Source organism: Chionomys nivalis, chromosome 16 (assembly GCF_950005125.1).
Source record: "Chionomys nivalis chromosome 16, mChiNiv1.1, whole genome shotgun sequence".
Classification (NCBI taxonomy): Eukaryota; Metazoa; Chordata; class Mammalia; order Rodentia; family Cricetidae; genus Chionomys; species Chionomys nivalis.
In genome coordinates, this window is record NC_080101.1 from 12,048,560 (window position 1) to 12,075,909 (window position 27,350).

Below are 27,350 nucleotides of genomic sequence, written 5' to 3' on the forward strand. Positions count from 1 at the left end.
GCGCGCACGCGCCCGAGCGCGCGCCCGGAGGGGCGGGCAGGGATTCGGCTTGCACGCCCTTCGGCCGCCGGGGCGCCCGAACTCCCTTCCGCTTCCGACGCGCTGTCCGCCAGCCGGTGGATGTGCGGTAACAACATGTCGGCCCCGCTGCCCGTCGTCGTGCCCGCTGCCCGGAAGGCCACCGCCGCGGTGAGTGACGGGGGCTGGGGGCCCAGGGGCGCTGCGGGGAGCCAGGCCGCCGCGCGTGGGTGCTCCCGCGCCGCCCCGCGGGCTCTCCCGGGTCGGGGCTGGGAACCCCAGCCTGCCTGCCGCACACTCCTCACCCCAGAAGCAGTGCCAAGGGCTGGTGCTGAAACAGCCGCCCGGCGTGTGTGTCTGTGCCGCGGGAGCTCAGATTAACTTTTGCTCCCGGAAACTTTCGTGATGGAAGAATTCGGCTGTGTGTGTCAGGCTTTCGTGACTTGACTTTAGGGAGACGACTATCTTGATCAGACTGTGATTTGCCGTTCAGCGCTAAAATGCCGCATTATTTTAGGAATGAAAAGGAAGGCGTATAGAAATTGATTAGCTCGCGGAACAATGTTCCGTTGTTAAGTTTTTAGGCCCTTCATTCGCTTTTGTAACTAAGCCAAAGCTACAGTGTGTTAACAGTTCAGTGTGGGCTTATTTTGTCTTCTTCTCTTTTAGGTTATTTTTCTTCACGGATTGGGAGATACTGGGTAGGTACCGTTATTAGTAACAAGAATGAGATGGGGTCATGCAGCTGTTTACAGATCAAAGGTTGCATGCTGACGAAGACTGAAAGTTGCCAGTCGTGTTTCCCATAGCCCGGCGAGGAGACCCCCCAGACTTCCTCCCTCGAGTCTTTGAGCTTGTCTCTGGAACATGTTAAAAATTAACTGCTCTTTGGATGGGTATTGGATGTCAGAGAGGAGTGGAGTGTGCAGAGAGGCAGTGTGCAATCGAGAGCTTTCCAGGGGAATTAAAGTTTCAGAGCAGGTTGAGAAGGACTAATTGAGTCTGTTAAGAGAAATAACAGTCACACGAAGCATATGGACGCCCAGATCAGAGAGTGGATGATCCCTTAAAAAAGAAAATCAAAAAAGAAAAGGCAGAAGCAGCAACTCCAAAATTAATTTGGAGGCTTATCAAACAGATTTTGCTTTGTTCTTGTGGTTCTGGAGACCACACCCAGGGCGTTGTATGTGCCGCACAGATGCTTTACCTTGGTCACTTATCATCGGTCCATGCTGCACTAACTTTAGGTTATGATTTTCTGTTAGTCATTCTTTTTTTCTGCTGAGAGGTTTTCTCGTGTATAATTCAGCGATGATCTGACTGAAACTTGGGTTACATGGGACTGTTGTCAAAAATTAAAGTTGAAACTAGGGAGGTGTCTCAGTGGTTAAGAGCGCAGGTTGCTCTTCCAAAGGAACTGGGTTCAATTTTGAACACCCACATGGTGGCTTACAACCATCTGTAACTCAAGTTCCAAGAGAGCTGGTCGCTCTGCACACATGTGGCGCACAGACATGCAGGCAAAACACCTGTGTGCATAAAAAAAATTAATTTTTTTTAAACTGGTTAAAAATAGCTCCAAAGATAAAATATTATTAAATGTTTTTTGCAAGGACTTATTAGGCCTATTGTTCCAAATACTCAGGAGGTTGAGACAGGCAGTTTCTTGAACCCTGGAGTTTGAGATCAACCTGGGCAACATAGTGAGACCTTGCCTCTGAATGAATGAATGAATGAATGAATGAATGAGGGAGGGAGGGAGGGAGGCATTGAGCTAGACTAGTTGTCCCTTTAAGGTACTAATTGTGTCTCACCCTCCTAACTTTAGAGATTAGATGTATTAGCTAGATTTTTTTTTTTGGTTTTTCGAGACAGGGTTTCTCTGTGGTTTTGGAGCCTGTCCTGGAACTAGCTCTTGTAGACCAGGCTGGTCTCGAACTCACAGGGATCCGCCTGCCTCTGCCTCCTGAGTGCTGGGATTAAAGGCGTGCGCCACCACCGCCCGGCATTAGCTAGATTTTTATTTTGTTTTTTGAGACTGGATTTTTCTGTGTAACCCTGGCTATTCTGGAATTCACTCTATAGACCAGGCTGACCTCAAACTCAGAGATCCACCTGCCCCTGCCTCCTGAGTGCTGGGAATAAAGGTGTGCTACCACCTCCCAGCAAGGGTTAGATTTTTTAAATTACAGTGTGTGTGTGTGTGTGTGAGAGAGAGAGAGAGAGAGAGAGAGAGAGAGAGAGACTGTGTTTGTGTGTGTGTGTGTGTGTGTGTATGTGTGTGTGTGTGAGAGAGAGAGAGAGAGAGTCTGTGTTTGTGTGTGTGTGTGTGTGCATGTATGTGGAGGCTGGAGGACAGCCTTGAATGTTATAAGTGCTCTGCCTGCCTGTATGTAGGTGCACTGTGTGTGTTTCTGGTGCTATCAGATGACCCATAACTAAAGTTGTGGCTGTTGTCAGAGATTGTGTGGGTGCTGAGAACCTAACCCAGGTCCTCTGCAAGAACAAGAGTAGCAAGTGCTCTTAACCACTGAACTATCACTCTCGCCCCTGTGTTTTCTTTTTTCTTTTTTTTTTAATTTTTTTTTCTTTTTTTGCATGGTTTCTGGGGTTGAACTAACATGCTCATGCTTACAAGGAAGACAAACATTTTACTATCTCTTCAGTCCCATTCCTAGTTCTTAAAAGTGATTTATTTTTCGTGTTCTGCTATTTGTACTAGTCTAATATGAGGTTACTGAAAATGTTATATGACTCTGATAAAAATGACAAATTTGTGGACCAGCCTCTAACTCCAGCATTTGTGAGTTTGAGGACAGTCCTGGTCTATATAGTGAGCTCAAGGCCAACTAAGACTATGTAGTGAGACTGCTTTAAACACATACGTGCGCACACACACACACACACCTACCCACCACTCTTGCTTTACTAAATAGATTTTTAGGGTTTTTTGTTTTGTTTTGCTTTTGGAGACAGGGTTTCTCTATGTGGCTCTTGCTGTCCTGGAACTCCCTGTGTAGACCATGTGGGCCTGGCTTCAGTCTCAAGAGATTTGCCTCATAGAGTGCTAGGATTAGAGGTTTGTTCCGCTATGCCTCTCAACTAAAAGGATTTTAAATGGCCAAACTTCTGGGGTGCTTTTTGTTTTGTCTTGTCTCGTTCTTTTACTTTGTTCACAGCTTGGTCTTGTGGACCAAGTGCAGCAAAACGAGAAAAAAAGTTTCGTGTAAGCAGGTGCTCAGCAGATCCAGTGTGGCCAGATCCCTGAGCTGGAGTGGAAGTGTGAAGGAACAAAATCAGGTTAGAAGTACCAGAAGCCCGCCAGGCGGTGGTGGCGCACGCCTTTGATCCCAGCACTTGGGAGACAGAGGCAGGCAGATCTTTGAGGTCAAGGCTAGCCTAGCCTACAAGAGCTAGCTCCAGGACAGGCTCCAAAGCTACAGAAAAACCCTGTCTCAAAAATACAAACAAACAAACAAAACAAAAAAGAAATACCAGAAGCTTCTGTGGCAGGGAATGAGTGGTTTCTTCTTACAGTTGTTTATATAAAGTAAAAAATATCGAACTATGGAAATACCTTATGAACTATCACTAAGGAACTGTTAACTGAATTAATTCCATGAATATATGGTGAAACTCAGAACCAGCCAGTCTAGAAGCAGCAATTGGTGTAACAGAAGTCATTTGATATTCTGTAACCTGTAACAGAAGTCATTTGATATGCTTACATGTATAATGTGTAATAACTTAAAATGAATGTTGAGGGAATCCTGTTCTGTATTTCATGCAATCAGTTTTCTATAAAAATAGCTTTTGTAATTTGAAAATGCTACAATTGTATGGCAAAAGAGTCAGAACATTAATATTTTTAAAGAGGGAATGAAATGCATTGAAATTCTACAACCCAGATACAGTCTTTTTATTTTCATAGCATTTAAAAACTTTAGTTTTGAAATATTTCCAATCTTACAGAAGTTTCAAGAATAACATAGATCTGTTATCCACTTTATCTAGGTTTACTAATCTCTTCCTTACTGACATACATACGCTTGCTATACTGGTGTGCGGGTAAATCGCAGATGGGATTGTTGTGTGCCCTATATGCCACATAACTCTTAAAAGCTATATATAAACTGAATGCTTTCTTTATGTAAGGACAATATCTTATATAACCACGGAACAGTTATCAAATTCAGGGCATTTAACGTCATCTAATGCAGCATATGTGCAGGTTCTGCCGGGTTGCCCAAGGAATGCAATCCAATTCGCTGTCACACATGCATTTGGTTGGCAAATCTGTCTCTATGTGGCAGAATGTTTCTGTTTTTGAAAAGAGTGATGCCATTCGTCCTATTATTCTTTTTGTTGCTGTTATTTTGAGACAGTTTATCTGTATAGCCCTAGCTATCCTGGAACTTGCTCTATAGACAAGGTTGGCTTCGGACTCACAGAGATCCACCTGCCTCTGCCCCCCCAAAGTGCTGCGGTTAAATGTGTGGGGCCTGATGCCTGTCCCTGTCCCCTAATTCTTAATAGGTCACTTGTACTTATTAAGGTGGTCTTTTCCAGGTTTCCTTTCTGCATTGATTTTCTCCTTTTAATTAAAAAGCCAGTCCTGGCCTGGAGTGGTGACACATGTCTACAGGATCTTAGTGAGTTGGTAGCAGCTTGAGTTATTCATAGAACTATTAAAACAGAAGAGCAAGGGATGTGCGTGAAAATACTTGGAGACTATGAAGATGGTTCTTCATCCAACTTTCACCCAATGTTTTTAGCAGTTGGTTTGCTCCTGCACATATGTGTGTGGACAAAGACTAATTTAACAGATTATATTCCATTACAGTTGGGTTTTAACTTAGCTTAACCTTTTCTTTTAAAATAATTTTCACACACAAAAGTTTCTGAAGTAGCACTTATGGCTTCATATATCTTTCAGCCAGATTACCCAGTTGTGAATGTTTCTAAACTCTTTAGGAATAAGTTGCAAAGGTGTATGGTTCAGTTGGTAGAGTGCTTCCTAACATGCAGGCAGTTCTGGGCTTGATGACTGATACTTCACGGAACCCAGCAAGGTAGCGTATTCCTGTGTGAAGTCCAGTCATAAACTATCATGACACAGTGAGCTTGGAGAATTTGAGGTTGGTCTGGACTGCATGAGGCTTGTCTCAAAGAAAAAAAGTTAAAAAGTTAGCCAGGCATAGTGGCACACTCCTAATCCCAGTACTCAGGTGGTAGATGCAGTTCCAGGACAGCCAGGGCTACACAGAGAAATCCTGTCTCAACAAACAAACAAAAAAGGAGTTGCAGCCATATTGCCTTATTAGTCCTTTATACTTGTATTTCACAAAGTGTATTATATTTTTATTTATGGAGGGTATGCATGTGGCAGACAAAGGACAGTGCTGCTGTTGAGACTTGGTTCTCTCCTGCTGCCATGTAGATCCCAGGGCAAAGGTCATCAAGCTTGATGGCAAGTGTCCTCTTTGCCCTCGGAGCTGTCTGCCGGCCTCAGTGCGTAATTTTATGGACAAGGACATTCCCACACGATAACAGTATAGCCATCAGTGCTGATAATGTCACCATCTAATCTCCCAACTACATTCATATTTCCTCCAGTTGATTTGATCCAGTCCAGGATTACGGGTAACATTTATTTATGTCCCTCAGTCTTTATCTGGATTAGTTCTTTTTTGCCTTTCATGACCTTGATGCTGTTAGGGCCTGGCGATGGTGGCGCACGCCTTTAATCCCAGCACTCGGGAGGCAGAGGCAGGCGGATCTCTGGGAGTTCGAGACCAGCCTGGTCTACAAGAGCTAGTTCCAGGACAGGCTCCAAAACCACAGAGAAATCCTGTCTCGAAAAAAAAAAAAAAAAAAGAAAAAAAAGAAAAAAATGTAGAATTTTCTAAGTCACAACTGTGTAATAGGATCTCACCAAAGAAATGTAAAGTGAATGTAAAGTAAGATGTAATATAAAAATATAAGGTTGAAAGATATCAAAAGATAGGTTTGGGTTGGTAATACAAGTCAGGACAGAAAGTAAATTAGGAACAACACTTTGAACTCACCAGGATAGGGTAAAGGAGTATTTATCCTATGCTAATGGACTGAACATTGTTAATGTAATTCTTTTTTTTTTTTTTTTTTTTTTTTTTTTGGGGTTTTTCAAGACAGGGTTTCTCTGTGGTTTTGGAGCCTGTCCTGGAACTAGCTCTGTAGACCAGGCTGGTCTCGAACTCACAGAGATCCGTCTGCCTCTGCCTCCCGAGTGCTGGGATTAAAGGCGTGCGCCACCATCGCCCGGCCCTTCTCCTCCTTTTTGAGACTTTGAGACAGGTCTTGTATAGCCCAGGCTGGCCTAGCTTGCTGTGCAGAGGATGGCCTTGAAAGTTTGATCTTCCTGAGGGTGTGCGGGATTGAACGTACTCCATGTCCAAGTTTAATGTTGTTCTGGGCTCAAACAAATGCTGTGCAAGCGTTCTTAACAACTGGGCTTCTGTTTTTATTCTAGCCATTCAGTGGTTTCTAATTGTGGGTTTTAATTTGCATTTCTTAATGGCTGATGGTGTGCAGGACTTCGTGTGGCTTGTTGCCATCTGCATTTTCTCTGGAGAAATACTATTCAAATTGTTGGCCTGTTTCTTAAAGTTTTTGTCTGTTTGTCGTAGATTTTAAAATAGTCCTTTCTATATTTTGGACACTGGACTCTTGTCAGATAATGTGATTTATAAACTTTGTTTCCCATTCTGCTGATTGTCTTTTTGCTTAAACTTAAAGCATACTGTCTGTTTAATCCTGGTGAATTCTAGAATGCATATTTTTATTTTATTTATTTGGCTGCTTGTGCTTTTGATGTTATATCTAGAAATCATCCCCTAATCCAAAGTCGTAGAATTTTACTCCCTCCTTTCTTTTTCTTCTTTACAAATTTACTTCTTACAGTTAGGTTTCAGGTTCATTTTTAATTAAATTTGTATCTATTGTATCAAGTGAGATACTGCTCTGCATTGTCTTGTATGTGAACATGCAGTTATCTAAGCTGATTCCTCCAGTGCTGGGCTTCAGTTCAGGCCGTCATGAATGCTAGGACCTCTTTTCCATTGTGTCTAAGCTCTCTGAAGACTCTTCTCTTCTCAGGGACTTGTCTGAGGACATTTGTCAAAAATCATTTGATCATAAGTGCTGTAAACCCCACTACTGTGTATGAGTGAGCAAGCATATGTCATGGGGAGGACGTGATTCTTTATATTTCTTTTGTGTGTGGGTGATTATACGTCTTAGAGATTGAACCATTCATGCTCAGAAGGTGTTCTGTTACTGATCTTTAGACTGTGTTGTCTTCTTTTTTTCAGGTTTATTTATTTTTATGTGTGCTGGTGTTTTGCCTGCATGCATGCCTGTGTAATGGTGCCACATTCTCTGGACCTGGAGTTGCAGGAATGAGCTGCCATGTGGGTGCTGGGAATTCTAGGTCCTCTGGAAAAACAGACAGTATTCTTAACTGCTGAGCCATCTCTTCAGCTCCTTGACATTCTTTATAGCTTCTTTGTAGTACTTACATTTGAATTTTTTTGTGGCAGTATATTTATATCTGTTTTCTTAAACTACATTGTAGATCTGGAAACACTGTCCAAATTCTAATCCTTTCATTATATACAGAGTTTTTGAAATTCTGTCCTAGATATTTTTTAAACATTTATTATAAAAAAATATTTTTAGGGGTTGTTCTATTGGGCTAGAGATGTTGGGAAAAACAGTGGCTTATGTGGCTAAAACACCAATTAATAATAGTAACATCTCTTAGAAGAAAAAAGCCTGAAATAGCAATTAGTAAATAGCATTAAAATTGTTGGATTATACTTTGGATAATAGAGGTAAAACCTTTAATAGTTAAGATTTTCATGAATTAATATTGCAATTAATTATTGTCATTGATTAATTGAAAGATAACTCTTCAACAGGCTCTTTTACCCCAGACTTGAGAGCTGGAGAAAAAATCAAAAGGTCTTTGAAGTCCAGTTTCTTCATTCTCAGGCTCTTGTGCTTTGCTTTTCTAAGTACAGTTGACCCCAGCTTTTCCAAAATATTTTACTAATTCGTTGAGAATCTGATACAATGTATTTTTATCATATTTATCCCCCTCCCCCAGTTACTCCTAGATATGGGTTTCATCTTGTGCCTTTCATCTGATTGTCTTAAATACAATCAGAAAGTGGCTGGTTACTTCCATAACTCATGCCTCTACTCTGCAGTAGACATATCTTGCCAAGCAAGTCATTATTGCAGCTTGCAGTGTTCACGGCTGGGTGAGATTGAATACATAGTACCTTCTCACTGAAATCTAACCAGAGAGGTAAAGCCTCCAAGTTTGTGACTCAAGTGTGTGATGTCTTCAGCATTAGGTTCTTCCTGTCAGGCTCTGCTCACCAAGAACAGTGGCAATAACCTGTAATGTTTGAGAGGCTATGAGACCTTACTGGCTAGCAACTCAAAAAGAGGTACATTCTAGTGCTGGGTTTTTTTTTTGTTTGTTTGGTTTTTTTTTTTTGTTTTTTTTTTTGTTTGTTTTTCGAGACAGGGTTTCTCTGTGGCTTTGGAGCCTGTCCTGGAACTAGCTCTGTAGACCAGGCTGGTCTCGAACTCACAGAGATCCGCCTGCCTCTGCCTCCCGAGTGCTGGGATTAAAGGCTTGCGCCACCATCGCCCGGCTAGTGCTGGGTTTTTTGTTTTGTTTTATTTTGGTTTTTTGAGATAGGGTTTCACTTAGCCCAGGCTGCCTTTTTTTTTCTGTATAATTTTTTTTTTACTGATATTTATTGAGCTCTACATTTTTCTCTGCTCCCCTCCCTGCCTCTTCCCTCCCCCTTCAGTCCTCCCCCAATGTCCCCATGCTCTCAATTTACTCAGGAGATCTTGTCTTTTTATACTTTCTACTTCCCATGTGGATTATATCTATGTAAGTCTCTCTTAGTGTCCTCATTATTGTCTCTGGGATTGTGGTTTGTAGGCTGGCTTTCTTTTTTTATGTTTAAAAACCACCTATGAGTGAGTACATGTGATAATTGTCTTTCTGTGTCTGGGTTACCTCACTCAAAATAATGTTTTCTAGCTCCGTCCATTTTCCTGCAAAATTCAAGCTGTCATTTTTTTCTGCTGTGTAGTACTCCATTGTGTAAATGTACCACATTTTTCTTATCTATTCTTGGATTGAGGGGCATTTAGGTTGTTTTCAGGTTCTGGCTATGACAAACAAAGCTGCTATGAACATAGTTGAGCACATGTCCTTGTGGCACGGTTGAGTATCCTTTGGATATATACCCAAAAGTGGTATTGTTGGGTCTTGAGGAAGGTTGTTTCCTAATTTCCTAATTTCTGAGAAATCGCCACACTGACATACAAAGGGGCTGTACCAGCTTGCATTCCCACCAGCAATGCAGAAGTGTTCCCTTTTCCCCACAACCTCTCCAGCATAAGTTGTCATCAGTGTTTTTGATCTTGGCCATTCTTACAGGTGTAAGATGGAATCTCAGAGTTGTTTTGATTTGCATTTTTCTGATGACTAAGGATGTTGAACATTTCCTTAAATGTCTTTCAGCCATTTTAGATTCCTCTGTTGAGAGTTCTCTGTTTAGGTCTGTACTCCATTTTTTATTGGATTATGTGATCTTTTGGTGTCTTAATTTCTTGAGTTCTTTGTATATTTTGGAGATCAGACCTCTGCCTGATGTGGTAAGGTTAGTGAAGATCTTTTCCCATTTTGTAGGCTGTCGTTTTGTCTTGTTGACCGTGTCCTTTGCTTTACAGAAGCTTTTCAGTTTCAGGAGGTCCCATTTATTAATTGTTTCTCTTAGTGTCTGTGTTGCTGGGGTTATATTTAGGAAGTGGTCTCCTGTGCCAGTGCGTTCAAGTGTACTTCCCACTTTTTCTTCTATAAGGTTCAGTGTGGCTGGCTTTATGTTGAGGTCTTTGATCCATTTAGACTTGAGTTTTGTACATGGTGATAGATATGGGTCTATTTTCATCTTTCTATATGTTGATATCCAGTTATCAGGCTGCCTCTTATAGCCCCGGGATGACCTTGAACCAATCCTCCCGTCTCCATCTCTCCAGTGCTGGGATTACAAGTGTACACTGTCCTGCCTGGTCTGTGCAGTGCTTGCAGTTGAACATAGAGTGTTCTCTAAATTAGGTGAGCACTCTGCTAACTGTGCTGTATTCCCAGCCCCATGATTCCAGCTTGTTTATTCTTCATCATTGAATTTGAACAAATATACAAGCCACAAAAGGTCAAAAGGTTAAAGCCTGCAGTGTAGACCATGGGAAAAATAGCCAAGATATTATATATTAAAAAGCATTGTAAAATTAAAGTTATTTTTTTGTCTGAATGCTATTTTCCTAGTTGCCATAATATCTATTCTGGGTTGGACTTCATTCCCTGTGTAGTTCTGTTGGCGTCAAGCTTCTTAGCCATTCAATAATCATTACCTGTGTATGCTACCCAGGTAAGCTTGCAGTAATACTCTGAGGAAGATAACTGAACCTGTGTTTCATTTGGACTCTTTATAATTAGTGGACAATTGATTTATAAACATGGTTTTTGGTGACTGTCCATTCCCAGAACTCTAATTAACTGAAATCATATCATGGTATTTATGGCTAATCGTTATCCCTGAGGTCATTAAAACAAATCCCCAAATAATACACTAATGATATGCTTAGAAATTGAAAATGAAACTGAAGCAGAGTTGGCAGTGAGCTGGACTGTTACCTTTTACAGGGGTAACAGAGTTTGTGTGTAATTTAGGTTTTATGTACTTAATTCCAATAATTTCAGTTTTTTGAAACAAGGTAACCCAGGTTGGTTATAAAGTCATAGTCTCTCTTGACTTAGTTGAGTACTGAGGTGACTCAGAAGGTTTTGTATTTTATTTTGTTTCAGATTTATTTTATGTATATGAGAGTTTTATCAGTTTACATGTGCATGTCTGGTACCTGTGGAGGTCAGAAGAGGGTAATCCAGTCCCCTGGAACTAGAGTTAAGAACTGTTTTGAGCCATCATGTGGGTTCTGGGAACCAAACCCAGTCCCCCGGAGAAGCAAGTTAGTGCCATCTCTCCAGTTCTACATGATGTGTTTTTATGTGCAAGTTTTAGTTTATTGTTTTCATTGAGCTATATACTTTTCTCTACTTCTCTCCCTTTATTTCCCTCCCCTTCTACTCTCTCCTGTGACCTCCATGCTCCCTCCCAATTTACTCAGGAGATCTTGTCTTTTTCTCCTTCCTATGTAGATCCATATATGTCTCTCCTAGCGTCCTCTTTGTTGTCTAGGCTGTCTGGGGTTATGGACTGTAGGTTGGTTTTTCTTTGCTTTATGTTTAGAAAGCACTTATGAGTGAATATATATTATATTTGTCTTTCTGCGTCTGGGATACCTCACTCAAACATAGAAGAATATATCTTCTTCTCAGCACCCCATGGAACCTTCTCAAAAAGTGACCACATACTTGGTAACAAAGCAAACCTCAACAGATACAAAAGAATTGGAATAACCCATGTATCTTATCAGATCACCACGGCTTAAAGTTGGAATTCAACACCAACACTAATTTCAGAAAGCACACAAACACATGGAAGTTGAACAGTGCTTACTTGAACTACCATTGGGTCAAGGAAGAAATAAAGAAGTTAAAGTCTTTCTAAAAATCAGTGAAAATGACCATACAACATACCCAAACTTATGGGACACAACAAAAGCAATGTTAAGAGGAAAGTTCATAGCAATAAATGCCTACATAAAGAAGCTGGGAAAATCTACATTATATTTTAAATATTCGGTCAGATGGCTTGAAAGACCCACCTCTCTGGGGCTGGAGAGATGGCTTCGTGGTTAAGAGCACTGACTGCTCTTCCAAAGGTTCTGAGTTCAATTACCAGCAACCACATGGTGGCTCACAACCATCTGTAATGAGATCTGGTGCCCTCTTCTGGCCTGCAGGCATAATACTTAGAATACTGAGAATACTGTATACATAATAAATAAATCTTTAAAAATTTTTTTTTTTTTTTAAAAAAAGAAGAAAGACCTCTCTGCTTAACGCTTAGAGTCAAGGATTGCCTTGATTACCAGATAATGTCTGCTTGGTCAGATAATCTGGAAGGCAGGCACATATCAACATTGCAGAAAGGTTCCTACTGTGTACTTTGTTTCACATGCCCGTGTAAACCCAGTACTCAGAGGCTGAGGCAGGACGATGGCCATGAGTCTGAGGACAGCTTGGGCTACTTAGTGAATACCAAACCATCCAGTTACAGAGTGTGACACTGTCTCAACAAATAGCACCCCCAGGTTTACAGCCATCTTAGTGGGTATGAATCTCACTGAGTGCTTGCTGCATATGTGTGGGTTTCATGACAGGGTCTAACTGCAGCACAGGCTACCTTTGAACTCCATGCTCTTCCTGCCTCAGCCTCCTGGGATGACAGGCCTGAGTGTGGTTTTGACTTGTGTTTCTTTCCTTAATGACTAATGACGGCGAGCGTGTGTCCTTGTATTTATTGACTGTTTTAATACTTACTTTGTAGAATGTCCTTTGCCCATTTGTAAATTGAGTGGTCACTTGGCTATAACTGTTCTATATATATTGTAGATGGGTATTATTAAACAATGTGCACATAATTTTTAGTTCTGTAGATTGTCTTCACTTTCTTGAAGCACAATCGCCATCTTTATTCAGAGCATCAGACAATTTATACTGAGGGTTAAGAAGAGCCACGTGACTAGAGTATTCAGTCACAAGGACAAGCCACACGTGGCAGGTAAGCCACATGTAGCAAAATCCCGTCCTGCCATAGAGGCATATTAACAAATGACAATAGTGATGAGTGACCTGAAGTAAATGCTCTCCTGTCCTCACCTGGGAGGGGCAGGAAAACACTGAAGAAACTCTTGTTTACTTGGGGTTTTCTCACAGTCACCACTATTAACATCAATCAGTGCGAATGAAGCTTCTATGTTGTAGAATACAATATTTACTTATGTAAAGATGTGTTGTATTTGTTTGTATTTAGAATAATTGTTTCCCTCTGTAAAGATGTGTTGCATTTGTTTATGCCGCATTTGTTTAATTATGTAAATTTGCGTTGCTTTTGTTTTTGTGGCATTTGTTTAAATAGGTGTTTTACCTCGCCTGCCTACGCCACCTGATTGCTCTTATAAAAAGCTGAATGGCCAATAGGTAGGCAGAGGAGAGACAGGTGGGCTAAGGGGAGCCAGGCAGCTGGGGACCAGCCAGACTTGGAGGAAGCAGGAAAGCAGGATAGACAGTATGTAGATGAGGTAGCACACAGAACAAAAATGGAGTAATAAGTGTCTATCTCATTATTTGGGGACTGGCGGTCCAAGAAAGTTGGCTACACTTCCAGCTGGGCACCTGCTCGATTTCTCCACGTTTAATGAATTTGTTGTCTTCAACAATAAGGTCTTCCCATCAAGTTGTAGAGGAAATCCAGTAGCATTGCAAGAGGGCAGTCTCTAGGACCCTTTTGGCCAACACCTCAAAAAGATGTAACCATTCATGTTGTTGGAGGTTTTATTTGGTAGCATATTGTGACTAGTTGGGGTGTTGTCCCCCATTATAATGTACATCAATTTAAATTCCTTTTCTATATGTACTTGTTTTAGGAAGGTCTCCATATGGGTTTTCAGAGCTGTTAACCCTCACCATATTCCCTCTACCCTGCATTGCCATCCCACATTTGAGCCTCCTGCTCTAATTTCCCCTTCATAACTCAATATTCTATATTCCTTTCCTTGGAGGAACCCCTCCCCAATTCCCTAACCTCTGGGTATTCTAAACGGCATGTGTGTGTATGTGTGTGTTGGGATTTTGTTGGGAATTGCATTTAATCTGTAGATTGCTTTTGATAAGATGACCATTTCACAGTGTTACTTCTACCAACTTATGGGTATGGGAGGTTATTATTCCATCTTCTGGTATCTTCTTCAGTTTCCTTCTTTGGCGTCTTAAAATTGTTATTATACAGGTCTTTCATTTCTTTCAGTTTTAAAACATGTCAATATATTAAAATAACTATTTTGAATATTTAGAATATATATAATTTGAGGCAGTTGTGAAAGGTACTGTTTCCCTGATTTCTTTCTGAGTATATTAATCATTTGTACATAGGAAGGCTATGAACTTTAGTGTTAATTTTGTATAAAGCTACTTTCCTGGAGTTTTTAAAAGTTTTTTATGTATCAAATTGTATAATCTAACAGCAGCATCTGTTGACAGTCAGAACTCACGAGAGCATATTTCTCTGTGTAAGCAAATGGGACGGCCATTGCTCCCAGGTCAGCAGTGATGCTAAATAGCACAATCCCCTCACTCTTCAGTACTTTAAGAAGCTAACCTTTGACCTGTTTTTAAGTACTGTTCTGTATCAGTTTACTAGAATTTAAAACAGTCATTAATAGGATGATTTTAATAATTTTCTACCAGGCATGGATGGGCAGAAGCCTTTGCAGGTATCAGAAGTTCCCACATCAAATACATCTGTCCACATGCGTGAGTATTTCTAATATTTAGGGTTTCTTTTTTCTTCAGAATTTGGAACAAATTGTAATAGCTTTGCTTTTCCAGAAAAAATATTCGAATATAATTGTTTCTCTCTTAGGTAAAAAGGACAAGTAACACTCCTTAAAATTAGAATATTCTCTTGGTTAAGTTGAAATCAAAATCCTTTTTTGGGGGGCTGGAGAGATGGCTTAGAGGGTAAGAGCACTGGCTGCTCTGCCAGAGGTCCCGAGTTCAATTCCCAGCAACCACATGGTGGCTCACAACCATCTGTAATGAGACCTGGTGCCTTCTTTGCCAGCAGTACATTGGATGCTTAATAAATAAATAAATCTTTAAAAAAAATTACGGAGATGGTAAAAAATTTTAAAAAAAAATCCTTTTTTTTTTGAAATTTGAGATAATTCTTCTAGAGGTCAGATGAACTTAAAGCCACAAAATTCTTTTAGATATCTAAATACCTGCAGAGTTCCAAAGGGACCATATGTCATCTATAAACAGGCTACCTGCTATATTTGTGAGAAATTTTCATTCAATTGAAAACACTCAGATTTTATTAATCAGAGGCAATGTGATAGACTCTCTGGACAAGGTCTCTACCTGCTCTGAAAGTGTTTACTGCTGTTAGAGACCTCGCAAATTTTGAACAACTCAGAAAATCAATAAGCTTGGCTAATTTGAGGTAAAAGGTTACTAAGAACATCCAGGGGGAAGCTAAAAGCGTTGGGCCATGCCAGTAGGTTAGTGCTTACTCCTCAGAAATGACAACTGAGATGACCATGGAAAGGAGAGTACAGTCTGAGAGTTCCTTGTCTGGCAGCAGAGTCTGACTGTGTAGTCTGCAGCTGAATGCTTGGGCTAGTGTGGCCAGCCCAAGCAAGGGACAGAATTTTGATTATTTGCATTTCCAATATATTTGTCCCTAGATTGAATTGCTCTAAGGCTGTATACTAATCTTGGGAAGATTATGTTTTCCTAAAATGTTGAATTGGTTTGATTTATGAATCAGGAGGAGGTTGGTGTTGGTAATTAAGAGTATATTCATGTTTCTTTCCTCTAGTACCAGACTTTTTTGATTGCTCATTCCAGATTTGAGTTGGACATAATGAACACTAGGGTAGAATTTACATTTATTTATAAGTCTCTTAATCAAGCAAGCATGTAACGAGGGAAAAAGCAAAATGTAATCTGGGTATATGGAGATTAATGGTACAGTAGTTAGCAATAAGTTGCTCTTTCAAGAGTCTCATATATATATTTCCCATTAAGACCATTGAGACAAAAAGTACTTGCTTAGTCCTGAACCAAGTTAGTCCTCTGCAACAGCTGCTCTGTCTTCAGAGAGCGGCTGTGGGACAAAGGGAACAGAGCTGCGCAGGTGGAGACGCGAGATGCACTGCATGTTAAAGCCATGTATGCCCCTTGACTCTGGTATCCTGATGTGCTGTGTTTCTTTCCCACACAGACCCATCATGCCTGTTACATTAAATATGAATATGGCAATGCCTTCCTGGTAAGTAAGAGTTTACTTACTCATAAGAACCTGTGAGTCACCAGGCAGTGCTGGGGCATCCCTTCAGTCCTAGCACCTAAGAGGCAGAGGCAGGCAAATCTCTATGAGTTAGAAGCCAGTCTGGTCTACAGAGTGAGTTCCAGTACAGCCAGGGCTACATGGGGAAACCCTATCTCGACGAACAAACAAACAAACATTTACTCTTTTCAGAAAAGCATTGCAAGAGAACATCTAAGCTTAACTTTTATTCCAGTATCGATACTTTTATAACTGTGAGTTAACTTAAGAAGCTATACAAAAGGTAGAAAACCAAGAGTGAATAATAAAGAGAAATCTGTCTTGCTGGTGTTTGTTGGGTACATTATTCATACATTTGAATCATGAGACATGCACATTGATTACACCACAGCGTCTTAGTTCTGCCCACTGCTTGCCTTCCTGACTGGCAGGTTGGATGCCGTTTCCCTTGCAGCCCTCTCAAGATGCCTGCCATGCCCTTCACAGCCAGAAAGAAGAGTTAGTGAGGCCCATTTCTCCACAGACTAACTTGAAGTTAGTAAATGTATCTGCCAGCTATGGGCTTTTAGAATTTAATAGTTCTTTTCTTTTGGCCTTATTTTGTAGGTTTGATATTATTGGACTTTCACCAGATTCTCAGGAGGATGAATCTGGAATTAAACAGGCAGCAGAAAATGGTGAGTACCAAACGTGTTTATAAAGGTAAACACATTCATGAGTGTTTTTAGTGGATTTAGTAGTTGAAGTTTGATGAAATGTTGTTTTTAGTATTTCAATACTTAAATTTTGACTCAGTGTAACGTAATTAGGTGTTTTCAGGAACTAATCTCTTCGTCCCTTTCCCTTGCTTCCCACCTTCCTCTTCCTCTTCCCCCTCCCTTCCTCCCTTTGCCATGCTAGGGACTAGCCTAGGGCCTCACAAATACTAGACAAGCATACTGTCTCCATTCTTATAACTCTCCTTTGCCACCACACCTTCATATGCTCTCTTATCTATAGTCAGTGGCAGCCATGCAAATGGAAAGGAGCAGCATTTGTTTGAAAGGTGGTTTTGATTGGCATGAGCAAAACTACGCACTGTGGTGCCCATCTATAATCCCAGCTTTGGAAGGCTGAGGTAAGAGGATTGCTGTGAGAGACATCCAGCCTGGATTGCACAGCAAACCCTGTCACAAAACAAATATGCTTAGGCAATGCAGAAAATAGTACTTTAATAGTTGTATATAGTTATTAAAGAGACTTGAAGTAATGATAATGACATAAAGATACCTACCACTAAAAGCGATAGGAGTGGTTAATATTAGTGAAATATTGATAGAGACCACTGATTTATCACTTAGCTTCTTACCAGCTGGTCATTTCTTATAGACTGGCTCACTTAACAAATGGTCCTGTGAAGTTATTATTCCATTCTCCTTTATAAGCACTGTTTTGTGAGTGAAAGCAGATTAACTTACTGAGAGATGTAGTTTTTAAGAAACCTTTCTTTTATGTGCATGTTGGAGTTAGAGTATCTTTGGTTTTCATGTAATGCAGTGATTGACAGTGGCTTTAGACTAGTCAGTGTGGTGACTTCTGTTTGTAGGTGACATGAGAAGGAACCAGCCCAGCTGAGAATTGGTGATTGCAGTCTTAGAGCAGTATACATGGGCTGCTCTTTCTATCTGTATATTTGAAGTTTTCCAAAATGGAAAAAAAAAAAAAAAAAAAAAAAAAAAAAACAGAGAAATCCTTTTATTCTTTATAAAAATAACTTGAAATCTTTGAGATAAAATACATCCGAAACACAGTAACTATCAGGGGATATGAAATCTGACCAGTGACTCTTTAGATGATCAGAATGTATTAATGCCAGAATCCTAGAGCTAAGGTTTTGTCTTAAGATTAAATGAGAGCCGGGCGATGGTGGCGCACGCCTTTAATCCCAGCACTCGGGAGGCAGAGGCAGGCGGATCTCTGTGAGTTCGAGGCCAGCCTGGTCTACAAGAGCTAGTTCCAGGACAGGCTCCAAAGCCACAGAGAAACCCTGTCTCGAAAAACCAAAAAAAAAAAAAAAAAAAAAAAAAAGATTAAATGAGAAAAATATTTATTTGGGTATAAGTGTGTTATTTGGGTATAAGTGTCCTGGTTACCCTGCCCCTGAGTAAAAGATTCTCTTTTAACAATAGAGGTGGCTATTACTTCCCCCCAAAATGAATGCTAAAGGGAATGAAGGTGAGAGCCGGCTAGGAAGACAAGGGTAGAAAAAACAGACAGGCTGCTGATACCATCAGATTGCCTTCTGGGAGGGCATCATGCTCTTAGGTAGAATGTGAGCGAGTTTGAAACCCACTGCCCTAAAAGTGGCTGTTTTCCCTGCTTTGTTAAGACATTTTTGTTTTATATCATGTGGATTATACTTCAGTTGTGAAATCCAGAAATTAAAGCTAAATAATCTCAGGGTCCTGGTCTGGATGAAGTTAAAATTCCCGCAGCTGCCTCCTCCTTGCTGACAGCTGACCTGTCTCTGTCCCTCCAATCATTTGTCTCTATAATAGTTTTTCACTTCGTGGTGTCTTACACTGTTCACACTGGTTGGACTGCCTTTTCTCTTTTACCAGACACACACAGGTACACACAGAATTTCAAATGACTCCTCCATCATTTACTGTTTCTATTTAAACAGAATTGTAGTCATTTGAATTACAGGAAAAAGTAATACAGCCCTTTTTAAAACCATGACTAATGGTGTTAGACACTGCAAACTACAAATTACATAATCTTTAAATGTATTCTGTTTCAAAATGACAAATTGTACCTCATTTCTGTTTAGTTTGTTGGACAAAAATATAGAATGTACACTAGAAGTAACCATACACAGAAGGACATAGAGGTCTCTGTACGAGAAAGTCTGTAGCAGGAAGCCGTAGAAGTGTTGAGCTCTGCACTGAGGAGTCACGTCTGGAGACAATGCCACTGTGTTAAAAAGGGTGCTTCAAGGTTTCATTCCTTTGTCTTTAATATACCCTGTGTCTGCTATTTTTCTTGGATCTTTAGTTACCTCAGTAGACTTAATATTGTTGATGATATTTTTCTTGTTTTTAGTAAAAGCTTTAATAGAGCAAGAGGTGAAGAATGGCATTCCCTCTAACAGAATTATTTTGGGAGGATTTTCTCAGGTGAGTTTGGGCGTGTTCATACTATCAGCATATTAATCTACAAGTCTACCTTCAGTTGTGTTCCTTTGGAAGAGCCCCTTGTTTAGAGCTGTTAAGGGAATCTTAGATGATACAGTGCTGAGTAACAGTTGGATTGGACTGGACAGAACTTCTGCCTCATGCACTTTCATTTATTTGTTTATTTTCTAGTTTCCTATCACAGTCATTTTTTTTTTTTTACATTGCCTTTGAACAGCCTGGTGTGGCGCCCGCCTTTAATCCCAGCACTCAAGAACGCAGAGGCAGGCGGATCTCTCTTAAGTTCGAGGCCATCCTGGTTTACAGAGCAAGTTCCAGGACAGGAGTCAAAGCTACAGAGAAACCCTGTCTTGGCGAGTGTTGGAACCTAGAATGTACTATTATTATTTGTTTTGTTTTTTGAGACAGGGTTTCTCTGTGTAGCCCTGGCTGTCCTAGAACTTACTCTGTAGATCAGGCTGGCCTCAAACTCAGAGATTTACCTGCATCTGCTGGACAGAGATCTGCTGGGATCAAAGGTGTACATCACCACTGCCCGGCTAGAATATATTTTCTTAAAGTAAACACAATACACTAATTAGGCTTCTTTTAGTGAAACAGGACTGTAAGGGAACAGGGTAAGTGCCTAGGCTTCTCAGATATGAGTGTGGTATTACTTGGGGTTTGTTCTTCAGTCTGATATTTTCTCCATGCCCAGCTCTTATGTTGACCTTACATCCGTCTTGTTTGTGTCATGGTACTAGTGATTGCCCCAGGTCCTAACACAAGCTGAATAAGCTCTTTATCACTGAGCTACATCCCCACCTTGAACTTAGGTTTCTACCTAACCAGTTTCCAAGTAACCTGTTCCCAGAATGCTCTAGCTTCTAGTTTCCTCAGTCAGTAACTGTGAGAAATGTCAGAATTCTGGAATCAGTTGAGACAATAAAACTCAATCGAATATGCTATATATGGCAATGTGGTTAATATAGTACATGAAAGGGTGTTATTGATGGGAGCTGAAGAGTTAGCACAGCAGTTAAGAGCACATGCTCTTCTAGAGGACCCAGGTTCAGTTCCCAGCACCCATATGGCAGGTCACAACTGCCTGCAACTCTACCTCCAGGAATCTGACACCTTCACACAGACATACATGTAGACAAAACAGCAATGCATGCCTTTAATCTCAGCACTTGGAAGGCAGAGGCAGTCTGATCTCTGAGTTCTCTCTAGTCTACAGAGCAAGTTCCAGCATGGCCAGAGGTACACAGACAAACTATTTTAAAAACCAAAACAAAAAACTTTTAAAAAGGATTATTGATATGTGGTTTTTGTTTAAATAATACAAAACATACATACTCACACAAGCATAAGGCCGCCAAAAATTAATGTGCACATTATACTTTAATTAAGCATTTCCGACCATATGGAGATAGCCTGAAAGTAACTTAATTTCAGTCCCACAGTCCTGAGAGAAAGAACATCTCTACCTGGGACCAGAAAGTCTCTCATGTCCCCATGTGGTACAGGCCTGAACAGGGTGGTGGCATTTAGATGGATGACAGAATTATTGTTCCTAGCACGTGGCATGTTCTGCGTTAGGTGGGCAAATCTCTAAAGATATCTGGTATTCTATCTGTATTATCTTAAATTCCTGTTTTGGAAAAATAGTTTAAATCTCACTTGGAGTTTATATCTAATACTATTCAGAGAGGAAAATGAGAACATTAAATTCAGACGGTTCTTCAGCCATGCTGCAAGTGGAGATCTTGTATTAGTGGGTTTTCTTGGAGGTAGAGATTTATCTATCATGAGTATATAGCATGGATTCCAGTTGGTATTAATAATAAAAAGAGTCAGATATAGGGGTTAATGCTGAAGATTCGAGAAGCAAAGTGTCCAGCCACTAGAGCGTTCTTTTACTTCTACCAATGCTCAGACCAAAGAAGCAATTCTGTTCTCAGATTGTCTCCTCAGACTTCATCCTCAGACTGCAACTGAGTAGCCGTATCACTCCTGTCTCCGCCTCCTTAGTACCGGGATTAAAGTGTGTAATCCCAAATGCTGGGATTAAAAGCGTGTGATCCCAAGTGCTGGGATTACCTTTGTGTGAGCTGTTTCTCTTTTAGACAGATTCAATCTTTTGTAGCCCAGGGAGGCCTTGAACTAACAGATATCCCCCTCTGCCTGTCTCCCAAGACCTGGGATTAAAGGTGTGTGCCACCACTCCCTGACCTCTAGTGGCTCAGCTCTGCACTCTGATCTTCAGGCAAGCTTTATTTGTTAAAATATCACGACATGATAATATATTTTCATTCTTTACTTGATTTGGTTTTCTTTTCCCCTTAGGTTTTTCAAGACAAGGTTTCTCTGTATAGCCCTGACTGTCCTGGAACTCTCTCTATATAAACCAGGCTGGCCTCAAATTTAGAGATCCACCTGCCTCTGCCTCCCAAGTGTGCCACCATGCCCATCTTAACCTGGTTTGATTTCACATAGTATATATTCTTTTTTTTTTTTTTTAGTATATATTCTTATAAACATTAGTAATAAGAATTCTCTTGGGGCTGGAGAGATGGCTCAGTGGTTAAGAGCATTGCCTGCTCTTCCAAAGGTCCTGAGTTCAATTCCCGGCAACCACATGGTGGCTCACAACCATCTGTAATGAGGTCTGGTGTCCTCTTCTGGCCTGCAGACATACACACAGACAGAATATTGTATATATAATAAATAAATAAATATTTTAAAAAATTCTCTCATATGCTCCATTTAACTCCCTGCTTCTGTTCCAGGGAGGCGCTTTATCTTTGTATACTGCTCTTACTACACAACAGAAACTGGCCGGCGTCACTGCGCTCAGTTGTTGGCTTCCACTTCGGGCTTCATTTCCACAGGTAGCTTGTGTGGGGCGAATAAACGAGATTATAGATCTTAGGAGATAGCAGACAATGTTTAGGAGCAAGTCATCTTTTCTTTTAATCAGCTTTTTATCTTTTTTAGAGTTTTAGGTTTATAGAAAATTGAGTGGGAAATAAAATTGAGTGGGAAATAAGTTCTCTTATTCCTCCTTTCTGCTTTACACACAGCCTCCCTTACAGTAGACATCGCACACTATAGCGGTACCTTTGCTCCAGTTAGTGAGCCTACACTGAAACACATTACTACCCAAAGTTCACGGCTTACAACAGTAACTTATTTTTAAAGTATTTCTTTAGTCCTTTGTGGTGTAGTACTACACTTGATCTGTATATCCTTCCTGTGGTTTACATACGCAGACTAAGAAGCTTATTGTCTGTCTTACATTTAGTTATTTGATACATCTTAAGATACATATTCACATACACATTTTTAACTAAAATTTTTAGTATAGTCATTTGCAGAATTTTACTATAAAACTGTAAATTATTTTAACAGTGGCATAATATGTTGTGTACTATCAGAGATATGGAGATTATTCTCAGATTCTATTTTACTTTATGTTTTGTTTTCGGTACTGGGAATTAATCACTGAGCCTTGAACATTTAGTCAAGTTCATTACTGCTGTGTTCAAGTAGCTCTTATGTTTTTTCCTGAGACGGTATATAGACCAGGCTGACCATAAATCTCTGATCCTCTTATCTCAGCCTCCCAAGTTCTGGGATTGCAGGTGTACTAATTTGCCAAACTCCTTTTCTATTCTAGAGTTCAGTCTTTTTGTGATGTAGTAACTTTTGAGTGTATAATAGATTGCTAATTCTTAATTCAGTTAATTAAGTTGAGGAGAACATGACTTAACCTAATGTGTGCTAATAGTTATTGATTACCTCTCATGTAAACATACTGAAAATAAAAGATGAATCAATATGTAATTAAAGAAACTGATTCATTGGAAACGTGTATTACAGTACATGACAAAATAATCATGTATCTCCTAAAAGCTTAAATTAAAGATGTTAGAAGAATGTAAGGATAGAGGGTTTACTTGACTAAAATCCTTGACTGCCTTATGAGTAAATAGCATATGCATGTATATCTGTACTTTTTAGGAGTCTGGAACAGTGTTTTATATATTTGATAAATAACATTCCTTTTATATTTGTTTTGCAGGGTCCTATCAATAGTGCTAATAGAGACATTTCTATTCTACAGTGCCATGGAGATTGTGACCCTTTAGTTCCCCTAATGTTTGGTTCTCTTACTGTTGAGAAACTAAAAGCATTGGTAAATCCATCCAATGTAACCTTCAAAATCTATGAAGGCATGATGCACAGCTCATGTCAGCAGGTAGGTGTCTGGAAGCAGTGACAATAGCCACTACTTCCATATCTTCCATGTTGTATTTTCAATACAAATAAATAACACTTGGATTTTGGTGATTTAAAATGAATTCAAAATTGAATCAATTTAACACAGTTTTCAATGGTAGCTTATTCAACTGAATTTTAAAAATCTGTTACCTTTTACAAATGAGCATTGTATATAATCCAAAGGCCAATTTATAAGTATACCTTTTTATTTAGTAAAATTTAAGTTATAAAAAGTGAGAGCCTTCTTTAATGAAATGGAAGAAAGACATCTATGAGTAGGTAAAGATATTTGCTGAAGGGATAACAGATCATATGATCATCTGGGGCCATAGTTGGATTGTGTTACCTTAAAAGAGAAAACCATTTGAATCAAGATAGAACAGGATTAGGTGAGTATTAGTAGGAGATGTTGAGAGAGAGAGAGCAGGGCTCTTGGGAGCTTACATGCCCTTTGTCTTCTTGATGAAGTAGGAGATATAGTTACTTAGAGAAAGACCTGGATGGGTTTGGTGGTGCTTGTAATGGCCTAGAATAAAATTTGAATAGCCAATCGCTGGGGTAGTCCAAGCTAACGCTGTTGTATAACCATTGAGCACAGTTAAATCATTTGCTTTAGGTACAAAGGAAGTGGGTAGTAATATGATGTACACAAAAAGGCCAACATGGCCGGGCGATGGTGCCGCACGCCTTTAATCCCAGCACTCGGGAGGCAGAGGCAGGCGGATCTCTGTGAGTTCGAGACCAGCCTGGTCTACAGAGCTAGTTCCAGGACAGGCTCCAAAGCCACAGAGAAACCCTGTCTCGAAAAACCAAAAAAAAAAAAAAAAAAAGGCCAACATGCTTGGGATCCTAGACAGCCCTCCATTGCCCACACCCTGAAAGGAGATGTTGAATCTAGAAGAGTAGGGAGTCACAGAACCCTGGAGACTTAGGAGTAGCTGAAGACGCTAAACATCTTGAGTAAAACACATAAAAATGAGTGTGCTGGCATATGAGGACCTTTGACTGAGGCTGATCAGCATGGGTGAGAGGATGGGTGTGCAATATTAAAGGAACTATGAGGTAGGGCTTTAGAGTGCTCAAAATAGACCTCTCTCATGCCCTACCTCTTCTCAGTGATGCACTACAAGGTTGGAAGTTCACTACATAGCTAAGCTGGTTGACCAGTGAGGGCCAGGGACTTGAGAAAACGAAGAAAATGAGTTTAGACATAGGTGGTTTCCATACATACATTCTTTCAAATGAGTAGCTGTATGTAATTCTTTATGAAAGGGATTCATTTCAACAAGGAAACTCCCTGATGCTCCACTGTTAGTAAGTAGACAGTACTAAACTTCTCTGTATAGGTATTGTCATTCTGAACTTCCTGACTCCCCAGTGTTTTATTTGCGTGTATAATAATAATCCTAAGAAATATTCCCAAATTTCATTTGGAGCCTCATTTTTCTTATATGCCCTTTTACTTGTAATAGTAAAACATCCTCACCTACATGGGTTTTATTACTGGCATCTTGGAATTGTAATTTCTGACTTATGTAGCTGTTTATTAAATCATTTTTTTTCCAAATAGGAAATGATGGATGTCAAGCAGTTCATTGATAAACTCCTACCTCCAGTTGATTGACGTCACTAAGAGCCTTGTGTAGACGCTCACCAGCAGCACTGTAGTAGAGTATGAACCCTTCCCTTGCCTGATCGTAAAGCTTCTAATGTTTGCAGTATTAAAATGTTTTTCAAATATATACCAATGATCCAGACTAAATGATGTCTCCCTCATGGGAAATGATCCTTTTAAGTTTCTATACATACATCTGTTTTATACAATCCAGAATATACTGGGATTAAAGTAGATGAAGAGATGCAGCTAGCAAAATAAAATACCACAACCAGAGTTTTATTACGTCATTTGAAAATGACTAGTGTGCTCCTGAAAAATCTGTTGAGGTCTAACAAGCTGCTGAGATATCTGTATGTGACTTGTTATGCTGTGAGTGACCATGGCTCCACTCCACACTGTTTAGTCGCCGTGCAGGGTCTGTATTTTATAGGTGTATTCACGTATATGTGACTGGAACACATAAGAATTAGATGGTTAGCCGGGTGGTGGTGGCGCACGCCTTTAATCCCAGCACTCGGGAGGCAGAGGCAGGCGGATCTCTGTGAGTTCGAGACCAGCCTGGTCTACAAGAGCTAGTTCCAGGACAGGCTCCAAAACCACAGAGAAATCCTGTCTCGAAAAACCAAAAAAAAAAAAAGAATTAGATGGTATTACATTCTCCCTGATACCAGGGACAATGCTAGCAAGTGTCAGGAAAGTAATACTGCTCTTCTCAATTAATGGCCTTTTTATTGGGGAACCAGGCTGTTCTTTTCCTTCTACTTAATTTTTCTCCTCTCAAGAAACAAAAAAGTTTTTGTTCCTTGTTTTTTTTTATAGAAGACCAATATTGCCTCTGCCATAAAAACCTGTCGATATATACTATAATCTGACACTCTGAATCACAGACATACAGTATTTCAAATCTAAGTAATCTGAAAAAAAATCAAACATTACTTAGTCTTACATACTCAAATAACTGCACCTTAGTCCATCTTTAGACTGTAGAGTTGCCAGAATCTTCTGTCCTAATAATTCTGTGGTTTTTATCTTTCTGTAAAAAAGTTAAAGGGTAAATAATATCTTGGCATGTTCAGAAATAAGTATTTAAGACCAGCTTTGAAGTCTAATTTCTAAAACAGTTACATGTTATAGCGAAGTTTAAAGTTTACATTTTCTGTACATATGTTATGCTTGAAACCAAATACTGTTCAAGATGAGCAATCAGAAACTTATTTTTATCTGGTAACAAACTAATTTGAATTTTCATCTTAGTTTTTGAGAGTTAGTCTCCTGTGCAAACCTTAAAATAGCAATCATTTGGTTTTAAATCATCAACATGTCCAGAATACTGGTGAAAATTAAATTAATTTATGGGTAATAAAGACTGATTAGAATCTATATATATCTATATATAAACAGTTGAATATGTTGCAAAAATTATGGTCATTTCTGAACTGTTACTTTTCCTGCTGTTTCCAACTGACCACGACCATGCTCAGAAGCATCATTATAAACAGGTGCTAACTACTATGGAGATCATTTGGTATGGACTAGATAGGATGTTAATAATGAAGCCATACACTTATGTCTAGATTTAAAACAATTTCAATCATTTACTATTTTGCTTTAAGAACATAAACTTGCTTCAGCTGTACCATCAGTAAAATTTTATTTGTGGTAAGAAATATTTCATTGAATTCTTATGCTGTAATGTGGGAAAATGTCATGTTTTTCATAGTTTCTATTAATGTGAAATAAAACTTAATTCTGGCTTTCTTGGATTGTTTTATGAAGCATTGTTTCATGTTTTAAGACAGAGTCTTAGTACAAAGCCCAGGCTCTTAGGGACTTGCCTAACTCTCGGTTGCTTTTGGTCATGGTGTTGTATCACAGTGACAGCAGAGTAATTAATCGTGCTGGTCTGGAAGTCATGGACTCACCTGCCTTTGCCTCCCAAGTGCTGATATTATAGGATGGACTCCCATGACCTGCTTGTTTTCCCAAGCTTTTATATTGTTTTTTAAGGTAAGGTCTCCCTTATAGCCAGCCCAGTGTGGCCTCAAAGTTATCAATCCTCCTGCCTCTGTCTCCCGAGTGCTAGAATTACAGGTGTCAGAATGGCCATCAATGTTGAAAGGGAGGATACAAAAATGTATTCATGAGAAAATGCACTGGGATAAA

At 39.9% G+C, this 27,350-nt stretch overlaps 1 protein-coding gene across 1 annotated transcript; it reads left to right on the forward strand.

Annotated features, from left to right (window-relative positions):
• Positions 1 to 26,950, forward strand: Lypla1 (lysophospholipase 1). Its single transcript, XM_057791125.1, has 9 exons — positions 1 to 189; positions 688 to 719; positions 14,522 to 14,587; positions 16,062 to 16,109; positions 16,734 to 16,804; positions 19,212 to 19,285; positions 22,075 to 22,176; positions 23,370 to 23,546; positions 25,140 to 26,950. The coding sequence occupies exons 1-9, from the start codon at positions 121 to 123 to the stop codon at positions 25,191 to 25,193; spliced, it is 693 nt and encodes a 230-aa protein (XP_057647108.1). The 5' UTR covers positions 1 to 120; the 3' UTR covers positions 25,194 to 26,950.
• Positions 26,951 to 27,350: the final 400 nt, after the last annotated feature.